The sequence below is a fragment of the Terrapene carolina genome, unplaced genomic scaffold, assembly GCF_002925995.2.
Source record: "Terrapene carolina triunguis isolate 2854851 unplaced genomic scaffold, T_m_triunguis-2.0 Scaffold210, whole genome shotgun sequence".
Taxonomy (NCBI): Eukaryota; Metazoa; Chordata; order Testudines; family Emydidae; genus Terrapene; species Terrapene triunguis.
The window spans coordinates 51,222,294-51,234,214 of NW_020664561.1; the positions used below are offsets into that span (position 1 = coordinate 51,222,294).

Here is an 11,921-nt window from a genome sequence, read left to right on the forward strand (position 1 = left end):
TATAACTCAAACTAAAGGACTGGGGGGAAAGGTAGTATACTCCATTAGTTCAAGAGCCTCTACTAAGGACTTGTCTACATGGGGAAGTTAGTGTGACATAAGCTAGCATGTGAATTTGGAATGCCATAGCTATTCTGCACTAACCCCCTGCGTGGACACTTTTGTTTTGCACCGAGTGCCTTTTTGTGACTTAGATTAATCCACTTTAAAGTGGACTAAAATGAGAGCTCAGTAGGGGTACTACAGGATTGGATAATTACTTAAGAATAACTACAGGATTGTGCTTAATATACAGTACAAACTATTAACAAAACCTTTTGCAATTTTTGTTTATTTCAGCAATTTTGATCTCTGAAGGCTGAAGCCCACGTTCACTTTTATGCTTAAAATGTCCTGCTTCTTAACTACATATGCTTTTTGTTTGGCCTAACGCTAATGCTGAGATGGCATATTTTCCCTTTCCCTTGGCAAATATGAAAAGAGTAGTAGCTCATTGCCCAAGAGGTATTACCGTTGAGTCTCACTCAGAACTCCCAGTAAGTCGGGCACAAAGATCAAAGATATTCTGTGCTCCAAAAAGAGAAACAAGATTCTAGCATGAACAGCTCAAAAACATGAACAGGAATTAATATCTTTCAGGAACTGCCTGCTCAGCCAAAAAAAACAAAAAACAAAAACCCCACCACTACCATAAAACCAGCAATAAACAGCAAAGCAAACACAACCACATTTTTAATACCTTATTTTTTCTATACGCTGTTATTATTGGCTAAGGTAAGCTTGCATTGTGCTTGAACTTTCCCAGGAGATTTACTGTTCGAAGTAGTTACAAACAGGGCTTCTTAAAATAGATTTTTAAAACAAATACTGTAAACTGCATGTAAAAATTAAGCCCATCAGAACTAGAGATAGAACCATTGAAATAAGAGATGAGTCCTGACAGTTTACAGAACTTTCCTTTGAGATGCCCATTCAGCCACAGAATGAGAGGGAAATGAAAGGGAATAATCGGAGTTCAACCATAAGTAATTCACAGAACTATACTTTATACAGTTTATTTCACTAGAGATTGAAATTTTATACATAGTATAAAGGGGTATCCTGATATCACACATATACTTACTTTACTGTACTGTTTATGAACCAATTTTTTTTTTACATAATACAGTATTAAGTACCCTATTCATTCAAACAGTATTCAGAAATCTTAAAAAAAAAAAAAAAACTACATAAATGGATGTTTATCATATGCACAGTGCAAGAATGTTTTTAGAACATTTTAATCACACAATGTGAATCTAAAATACAACACTGTGATTTAAAACTAATTTAAAATTATGACGCCCCATGTTGTATTAGCGAGACTTGATTAATCCCTGCATGAATCACAAAGCAGTATTAAATTCCAGATAAACAGCAGCAGTTTATAATTACGATTTCAACAGAAACCTTCTGTAACAACCTGAATTTTACAATGTGTTTTACCACCTTCTGGTTTTGCCAATGGTCTAAGGAAACAGAGAAATGGGATGTTTTTCATTTTGGAATTCTCTGATTGTTAATGCAGTTCAAACTGTATTATTACAGTGAAGGGAATCCTGTCCCAGATCTTGAGGGCATTTAAGAGTGGTCAGAGGTGTAAAGACAGGGAGAATACTTAGTGCTTTGGTAGGAAAGCAGAGGATTCTTCCCTTTTGCAAATTTTAAAAAACCCAACCGATTACAAATCAGGTGGTAAAATTTACACAAAACGACTGTGGTTAGAAAACATGTAAACAAATCAGAGAGTGATTCTTCATTTTCCCTTTTTGCAAAGTGGGGCTGTGGATGAATATCAGCTAATAAGAAGCAGACGCCTTCCTTGGAAGAATGACTTCACCATCACACAGAATGTATGCTGTCCTTGTCAATAGTCACTAATGTGTTTTTCCCCTCCCCCCAAAGTTCATGAATGTTTCAAGTTCAATAAATAGTAGAAAAATAATCCTTTACTTAAAAATCTTGAGATGCATTGTCCCAGGTCCCACACAGCAATTGTAAGAGCAATGTACTTTCTAAAAAACGAACGGAAACCTCAAAAAACCCATTTCTGTAACCAGCACCTTTTTTGTCTCTGGTTGCACAGCTTTATACTCTTCCAGTTAAGGAAAGTAAAACATCTTCATCTTCTTTGAGCTCTCCCTTCTCTTGGCTCAGCTTAACAGGGTTCCTAAAGCTTTAGTTAGTGTATAAACTTTTATCCCAGTGTTTGGAGGTCTAACAGGCCTCCCGCTGCCTTTTATTAAAATGTTATGGCAGGTCCATTCATCATGCTGATTTTCCCTCCATTCCAGAGCCAACGTTACATTTTGTAAATGTTGTGTGCATGTAACAGTTTCTTTAGGAAGGTAGTTAAACCACTCCTGGTAAAAGCACAACCACAAAGCTCCCCATTGCTGTATGGATCGTTGCTAACAAACTGCATTTCTTTTGTCATCTTTTCCCAAAGAATAAAGTGTATTAGCATTCCGCATCCACAGTGTGGACTGTGACTGCCGCCTGTAAGTGGTGGCTGTGATGAAGAGTTGGATGGTGCAACCTGTAGTGGTGAAACTTATGACTCAAGAGTGCAGCTGTTTGAGGTGGGGTATCCAGATCTAAATCTTCATCATGGTTTCCAACGTCAACACCAGCTGATAGTGGATCATTATTGCATGGAGGATTTTCACTGTCTTCCTGAGGACTCATAGTGCTATAGCCTAGAACACAAAACAATACCAGTAAGAACAGATGGTCTAGGGCAAAAGGCCCAACATTTCAAGGTACTGAATGCCCCAAAACCCATTAAGATCAATGGAGGAACTCAATGATTTACAGAATATGGCCCAACAAACAAACAGTTTTAAAATAAAGACACACAGTAGACAATCTTGTACAGTTTTAAAATAATTCCTTCCTCCCTCTTCTCCCTGTTTTTAAATAGCCTGTTGGCAGCCTCACTTTGAAATATCTGGTTCCCTACCAAACAAACCAACCAACCTATCTACCTACTGGCATTTATTTAAAAATATACAATAAAGAAGAAGTATGGTTTTGGAGGCAAAAGCCTTAAAAATTATTTGGACTTTGCAAATAGATAAGGAACAAAAACTAAGTCAAATTTGAGCTACACTCTTTAAATTGTACATTATTCCCATTCCTAATAAACTAAAACTTCCTTAGAAAAGCCATCAACTATTCTAATGGTAAATACTTCACATTATCTCTGTATGATTTTTTAAAATGATATATATATTTAAAATGAAAAAGGTCCTTGCAGATGAAAGTGTTCTATTTTCAAAGTTCTGGGATTTTTGTAAAAAATATTACAGAACTTTCCTTAAAGTTTCAGAAGTAACAGAATATTAATATTCTGTTGAATCTACTGCCAGCATCCATCAGTACTTACCGATCAGCTGCCCTGCTCAGATTTGTGACAGCCAAACCAATCTGCTTGTAGACAGCTGAGTAGAAATGTTTTGTAACTAAATATATACATATCTATCCATCCATCCATCCATACACACACACACACACACACACACACACACAGAGTGTTGAAGAGTTACATCTAGTGAATCTATAAGAACGTACTTAGAATGGATTAATCAAGCCAAATCCTGCAGACCCTTTTCTGGCTAAAATCTCATGAAACGAAATGACTACAGCAGGGAGACAGAGGGAAATACTCTAAGTGAGTATCACAATGTACCCAGCCTACCAGCTGCCTGAAATCTTGCCTGATCTCAGACAAGTGCCACAGCATATCTACTGCAAAACCCTCAAAGCAGCCTGGTATGCCTGTGTTCAAGGTACCGCATGCATCCTTGCAACTGATCAGACTGGATCTCTTACAAGAATATTAATTTGGTCTACCAAGAAAGGAAGATAATCAAAATACATCTTATATCACCTAACTCCTAAAGAGGCTTTCATCTCATGCAGCTAGTTTAATCTAGAATACCAAAAGTGAATTTCAGTTTGGTCATGGCATTTCCTGAACTTCATTTATGTGCTGTAACTATGAGAACAGTATAACAGTTCTGAAAACAAACCCCACAAAAAATAGAAAATTTAGTTCCCTGCTAAATGAGGGCTTATGTTTTGTTACCTTTCAACTGTTTTAGGGTCTTGAGACTAACGTAAATTAGTTGAAAAACTGGTTACAGGACTGTTAAAAAATACAGTTTAATGCTATTAATTTCACCATGTATTTGCGGTGTGGTCTATCAACCTCTGTCCAGCTGTTTTCTAGTCTTGCATTTCTTCTACATAAAAAAATCTCTCATTTCTTTGAGAGAAGAGATGCTGAATTGTATGTGACTCAAGTGTTAAACTGCAATCTTTCACATATATTAAGGTGTACAACTGTCTTTTCACTGTGCTGCTGCTTTAGTCATTGATAAAGCTTCACACATACTTAGTACTTTTTATCTTCATGGACTTTACAAATATTAAATAACTTAAGACTCAGCATTCAGGTGAGATAGACTAGCAACATTTTACAAACGAGGATAGTACGGCCAGGTCTACACCTAATAATTAGGTCAACCTAGCTATATGGCTCAGGGCTATGGAAAAATTCGCACTCGATGTGATTTAGTTGGGTCAATGTAAACTCCACTGTAGATGCAATGAGATCGACAGAAGAATTATTCTGTCGACCTAGCTGCCACCTCTTGGAGAGATGGATTAATTACACTGGCGGAAAAACCTCCTCCAGTGACGTAGGGAGTGCTACCATGGCACAGCTGCATTGTCGTAGCTGTGCTGCTGTAGTGTAGACATATCCTGAGGCTCAGAAAGGTTAACTCACTTGTGCAAGGTCACCTGGGACGTCAGGGGCAGGTCCGGGGTTATTACTGCAGGATTATGGGGGAACACAGAAGATAACTATGGGGTTGGGAAGCAGCGGTAGAGGACAGAGCAGGAACAAGCAGCGGACCTCACAGCCCTGCTGGAGAGTGCCTGGTTCCCTGGCCCAATGGGCAACCGTACTCTACTCCCAGGCAACCCCTCCCATTCCAAAGAGAACACTGTTTTTGTTATCTGTACGATCGGTAGTTTTTATGATTGTTGAATTCCCTCTCTGAGAAGATACTGACCAAGAGTAGTGAAAAGTGACTAATGATCTTGGCTGCCTCAATTTTTGGATTCTCAAACTGATCTTTGAAAAATCAGGGTTCTCTAAAGGTGTGTCACCTTCGGCACCTGAAATCACTCGTTACTTTTCACAATCTGAGTCATAGTGTCCCTTTAGCTGAGAAAAAACAGGATGATGATGGGGAATCTGGTCTCTCCTATCTGCGATGAAGCTATGGATATCTAAAAAAGAGGAGGTTACTTACCTGTAACTGGAGATTCTTGAGATGTGTGGTCCCTACCTGTATTCCACTGTGAGGTTACACATCCGCACCACACCCCCAGGGTCGGAGAGTTTTGACAGCAGTGCTGTTGGTCCGCGCAAGTGCCCTGGCTCGCTTTGTGCTTCCGACTGAGGCAATTTTGCTCCCCCTTGCTTGTTGATATACAATACAGTTGCAGTGTTGTCCGACATCAGGATGCGGTGAGTGGATGAATGGGGAAAAAAAACTCACGCTTTCCTTACTGCCCAAAGTTTCAGGACATCAGTGTGCACACCCTGGACTCTTGGGGTGTCCATGTCCCTTGTGTGGTAGTGTGGTTGTCCACATGAGCTTTCCAGACTAGTCGGGATGCGACAGTAATGACAGTTTTGCCTGGAGAAGAGGGGGGACACCCATACATACATGATAAATGTTTGTTCACCACTGGAGGGAAGGACAGTATGTCGATGGGAACTGTCAAGGGAAGGTTCATAGATGACTTGGTGAGGACACTGACTGTAGTCTTGCTTGAAGATAACGAAGGTGGAGTCTCACGAATGGAGTGATCTATGGGCATGAGGCCACGTGGACAAGTATGGACAGGCATGCCTTGGTCGTCACTCAAGGATTGCTCATAATGCGAGCTAATGATCTCGTTCATAGTCTGGAACCTGCCTGTGAGTAAGCCTTGCAGTGATAGAGTTCAAAGTTGCCCCAATGAAGTCCACAGACTGCGTGGGGGTGAAGACAGACTTTTCGATGTTTACACTGACTCCGAGAGAGGTGAGGAGGTGGAGGATCATAGAAATACGTGTGTAGGCCTCTTGGTAGGATCTGGCGGTGAGCAGCCAGTTGTTGAAGTACAGGAAAAAAAGTAGGCCATTATGTCTGACATGAGCAGCCACCACTGAAAATACCTTTGAATACCCTGAGGGCGGTAGCTATCCCGAATGGTAGCACTCTATATTGCAAATGGTCGGATCCCACCATAAATCTGAAAGTGTCTGTGGATGGGACAAACATCTATGTGAAAGTAGGAGTCTTTCATATCGAGAGCCATGAACCACATGCCTTTATCTAATGATGAAATTATCGCAGCCAACATGACAGACATCTGAGCTTGTGGATGAAGCAACTGAGATGACAGAGGTTGAGGATTGGTCTTCACCCGCCCTTCTGGTTGGGTATGAAGAAGTAGGTCGAGTAAAATCCCATTCCATGATATTGTGGTAGAGGAACACGTTCTATTTCCCCTCACTGCAGTAAAGAGCTCACCTCTTGGGTGTGAATACTGTCATGAGAGTGGTCCCTGAAGAGATGGGAACAGGGGTTTTTGAGGAGGTAGCGTCACAAACTCGATTGTATAGCCATAGTGGATGATGTTCAGCACCCACCTGTCTATTGTACCTCAGGTGTTGAAAAAGAGTGCTAGACGACCCCCAAATGGAGTAGTGCGGTTGTGAGGTGTTAAGCTTATCGGTTCACGGATGTCGAGCTCGCATCAAAAATATCTCCTGGCCAAGGGTTGGGATTGAAATGTCGAGGCCATAGCAGGAGGCATGGGAAAGAGGGACCTTTGAACCTTTTTTTTTTTTTACGTGATGGTTTGGATGGTCTTTGGTGGTGAAAGTGTTGGCACCTATACTGTGGTGTGGTTGACTGGTGATGAAACTTCCTTTTGGGGGCAGGTGTATAAACGCCCAGTGATTGAAGGGTGGCCCTAGAATCCTTGAGGGTGTGTAGGGAATCGTCTGTCTTCAAGAAGTGGGATTCATCAAAAGGGAGTTCTGGACCTCCCTGGGGAATCCTGTAGAATGGAGCCAGGACTCCCTTCACATAATGATGACCATAGCCATGACCCTAGAGGAAGTATCAGCCGTGGTTCTGGCTATTAATTTACCTTCCTCAATGAGAGCTTGGAAATAGGTACAGTCCTAATGTGGGAGACTGCTGGTGAATTCCTCAAACAGCATAACTGAGGAAATCATATTTAGCCAATAGCACTTGATAATTGGCTATCTTGAATTGTAAACTGGAGGATGAGAAAACCCCCTTCCCAGTAGGTCTAAACACAGGCGCTGACTTGTATTTTTACTGGTGGGCGCTCCACCTCTCCCCTGAGGCCCCGCTCTCGCTCCACCTCTTCCTGCCCCCACTCTGCCCCCTCCCCCGAGGCCCCGCTCTCCCTCCTCTCTGTCCCTCCCTTCCCCAGTGCATCCCACCTGCTGAACAGCTGATTGGCAGCCAGCCCTGGGGTCTGGAACCAGTGTGGCCGGTGGGTGCTGAGCACCCCCTATTTTTTTCCATGGGTACTTGAGCCCCAGAGCACCCAAGTAGCTGGTGCCTATGGATCTAAGCATTTTCCTTTTTAACTACTGGCATAGATCTAGGATTTTGCTGCTTGGATCTTTTGGAAGCAGCCTGAACCACCAGAGAATTGGGAGGTGGGTGGGAAAATAGAAATTCTGAGCCTTTAGCTGGTACATGATAGTCTCTCCACACCCTTGAGGGTAGGAGCACAGGTGGCGGGAGTGTGCCACACCATTCTAGCCAGCTCCTTGTTGACATGGAGGGCAAAACTTGTGAGCGTTGAGGTATGGAGGATGTTCAAGAGCTTGTCGTTGAGTGTCTTGGATTTCCTCTAATGGGATCTGAAGTTCCCCAGCAACTGTGCAGCAAGTCTTGGAATTGCTTGACGTCATCCAGGGGAGAAGGAGATGTCGAAGTCACTGCTTTCTCCAGTGACGATGATAGTAGTTTAGTCAGTTCTGATGGAACCGCTGGAACGAGAGCATAGTATTCTCCTCAGTCGTCAGATCCGGGGGCAAGTTTGATGGTTCCCTTGGAGGGGAAGCAGGAGGCGACTCCCTACAGAACTCAGGAGGAGGGTACTGGTCCCAGGGTCCTCAATATGGCCAGTTGGAGGGATCAATGGATGCTCGTAGAGGTCCCGTGCTAATGACTCAGAGGCAGATGTGGCGGTGGCTGATCCCAGGGTCATGCATGTCTTTTGGGAAATGGGTAAGAGCAGTATGGGAGAGGCAGTTCTTCCGGTGGGTCTGAATCCCCCAAGGAAGAAAAGGTTGACTGGGTTCCAACAGTGGCAACTCTGGTGCAGCCAGAGACATGTATGTTATATGTGGTGGGGGTGACAGGCTCAGTACTGCAGGGAGATCTCTTAGGGGAGATGAGTTCTCTGGGGACTGAAGGTCCTGATGGAGTGGGGGGATTCTGGATCTGGGAAAGCAAAAATGTCTTGTAGAGCAGCCATGGATCCAGATCTCCCATGAGTGAGAGGGATTCTATCTGTTTGGGCTGCCGGAGCTGGTGCCGAAGCTGGTATCCGGCCGTGGTCGGACTTCACCGGTATTGGGAGGGTCCTGGGTCTTGTGAGGAGCCAGGGATGGCAGTACCAGTGGGGGCCATTCTGGAGGTGGTGCAACCCAATGTTTCTGACCTTTCTTCTCATGCCTAAAGGACTTAGTCCTCATGAGCAGAGCTGGTGGACGGAAAGTCCGATTTTTTTAACATTGACTTAGAGGAAGACTTAGTCCCATGTTTATAGCAATGCTTCCTAATATCCTGACTGGGCCCTGCCATGGGATCTGTGGTAATGGATTCACTGGCACCAGAGTCAGACTTTGTAGTGGGAGGTGCACTCCTTACTGAATCAGGCTGATAAACAGGGAAGGTAGTTCCCAGCCTAGGTCCAATTGGGGTCTCATGGCCACCTGCATGAGATATTTATAGAGGCACAGAGCCCGCCCTTTTTGGGTATGGCTGGGGAAGGACTGACAGATACTGCACTGAGCTTCTCCCATGCCATAGAGGCAGCGTTGATGGTCATCACTGACCGAGAAAGATGGCAGGCAGGAGGTACAGAGTTTGAAGCCCAGAGCTTTGGGCATAGTGCGGTAACCAAATGGGTTCGGAAAGGTGGGCACTCCATAATCTACTCTAAAACGACTAAAACTATTAAAAACTGGTAAAACTACTAATCTACAAATTATTTAAGAATTAATAGAACTATTTACACCTGTTTATTTAGAATGACATCAGAGATGAGGACACTGAAGGTTCCGACCCAGACCATGCAATGGTGAGAAGGAACTGAAGAGGCGGTTGGTCTGCCCTGCCCTTTACCATCTTAGTAGGAAGCACAAAGAGAGCCAGGGTCCATGGATGGACCAACACACACTGCTTTCAAAACTCTCCAACTCCAGGCACATGGTGTGTATGCATAACCTCACAGTGGAATACAATAAGGACCATCACTGGAAGAAGAAATAAAGCAATATGTATCTTTAAAGAGCTGGGCAGGAGATTACCCCTGCTGGCACCTCAGTGCTACACGCTGTCAAGGCAGATAGCGAGGACTTTCTAGGAGTGTAAGATATCAAACTCTAATAATACAAAATCAGATGTAGTAACATAATGAGTCTGATTTAAACACAATAAAGATGACATTCAGCTACTGCCAACACCCCGGCAGACAGCCTTGTCTACCCTTGACTTGACTTAACTTACACTGAGTCTTCCTGATGGGTCAATAACTTGATACAGATCTAATTAAAAAGAGTTACCCAACTGTTTTTCAGAGTGGAAAGAAATATGATGACAAAATGATAACCCCCCAAAAGGGTTGACAATGGAAATGTCATCAGACACTAAATGACACTAGCACAAACACCATTACTATAAATATAGTAAACGTCGATAATCTTTTTAAAAGTTGACTTGCACATAAAATGTCCTCCCACTGCAGCAGTATGTGCTGAATGCCCAACAGAAAGGCTAAGGGAGTATTTGACCCATAGTCTAGTCCAGGCTTAGTTTAGCCTAGCTACAGAAGGCATACAGCAGATATTATTGGAGTGGAGAGGTAGTTTTATAAAAAGCTGTGAAGGTCACCTTTAAGAGAAGAGTGCCAGCTTCACAGCAAAGGGCATGGAATTAGTTCTCTGCTGTCATGAAGACAATAAACTTTACCTCTTTGAATGGTTTTTGAGATGCTGAATTAACTGTCAGGCTTGGCCATGGGAAAATGGTGTGGTAAACTTGGTCACTTTTCTATCTGTTTGAATTCCAGTCAATCAGACATCCAACAAAACTAACACTATATAAGAATAAGATGCAGAGGATGGGGCATTAAGCTAAATAGCTCATGTTATAACACTGCTCTTACAAAAATAGCTTCATTGCTGGACAGTGTCATGCACTCAGAGGTGTCAAAATTGTTTAACTATGAAGCAGTAAGGAGCAAAGATTATTTTTTGTCTGGCCTTATCCCCTATGTTGCCAAACATCTGAAACAAGCTGAGAATGCAGAGTCATTGGGGGTTTAAAGGTCTTACCGTGATCGCTCTCTGTTCCCGATCGCCCCCAGTACCGACGTCTACGTTCTGGACTGTGGGCGTGCCGCTCAATTACAGCTGCTATAAACCGAGTGTTGCTGACTAGGAAAGAAAAGAGAGCAGGGTTTGTTTTAAACAGAGTGTTTTTATTAAGTTATATTAATGGAGCAATTCAATAACAAGGAATCAGACATGTTTTATAAACTACTTCTTTCAGATGCTGCTATGAAATTCTTATAGGGATTACGAGCTTCAACATCACAGAAATGATGGGACAAAGGTTTGCTGAGAAGTGCATGTCCTCGTCCAGTGCTGAGAGCAGGATGAACATAACTCTGATTTACCCCACTGTCTGCTTTGATTAATGAAAGTTATGAGGGTTCCCTGGAGCAATGCCAGAACACAGAGACCTAGGAGGCATCTAAAGCCTGCTCAACATTTAAACTGAAAAGCAAGACAGACTCACATGAGCTATATTAGTATCAATGGATACAAGCTGCAGAACTCAGATCCAGCTCTGGTTTTTGAACCCTTGACGTTGTTCAGATCTTGAATTTTGATTCAGCCCATTTTAAGGACAGGGCCACATGGGAAATTCTGATCTCTCCCAAAATCCAGAGGCCTTGGGCCCATCACTATACAATAGAATTATAGTAGTACAGTCATAACTGAACGGCGAAGAACTAAGTGCAAACAGGATTTACTTATTTTTCATTTAAGGCTTTTGTTGAACTGAAGCTAGGAATTAAAGGGCCAGATTGTGCCTGCCCCTTCCAAGGCTGCTCATGGGCAGGAGCTTACACACCCCATGCAGTCATAACTGCAGTCCCTCAGCATTCTAAAAGCCATTCCCAGAGCTGGTTGGGCCATGGAGGGGGGGCCCCCCACTACAGAAAGGATGTGGACAAATTGAAGAGAGTTCAGCGGAGGGCAACGGAAATGATTAGGGGGCTGGAGCACATGAGTTATGAGGAGAGACTGAGGGAACTGGGATTGTTTAGTCTGCAGAAGAGAAGAATGAGGGGGGATTTGATAGCAGCCTTCAACTACCTGAAGGGGGGTTCCAAAGAGGATGGAGCTCGGCTGTTCTTAGTGGTGGCAGATGACAGAACAAGGAGTAATGGTCTCAAGTTGCAGTGGGGGAGGTTTAGGTTGGATATTAGGAAGCACTATTTCACTAGGAGGGTGGTGAAGCACTGGAATG

General features: G+C 43.1%; 1 protein-coding gene across 2 annotated transcripts in view; it reads right to left on the reverse strand.

The window, feature by feature from the left end:
* Positions 1–2,366: 2,366 nt before the first annotated feature.
* The window catches only part of LOC112121707 (VWFA and cache domain-containing protein 1), a 199,782-nt gene continuing 190,227 nt past the window's right edge, over positions 2,367–11,921 (reverse strand). For both annotated transcript variants that reach the window (XM_026655677.2, XM_026655676.2), the window contains 2 exons: positions 10,718–10,819; positions 2,367–2,738 (listed from right to left, as the gene is read on the reverse strand). In XM_026655677.2, coding sequence (XP_026511462.1) covers positions 2,500–2,738; positions 10,718–10,819 — 341 coding nt within the window. In that variant the 3' untranslated portion in view covers positions 2,367–2,499. The remainder of the gene's footprint in view (positions 2,739–10,717; positions 10,820–11,921) is intronic.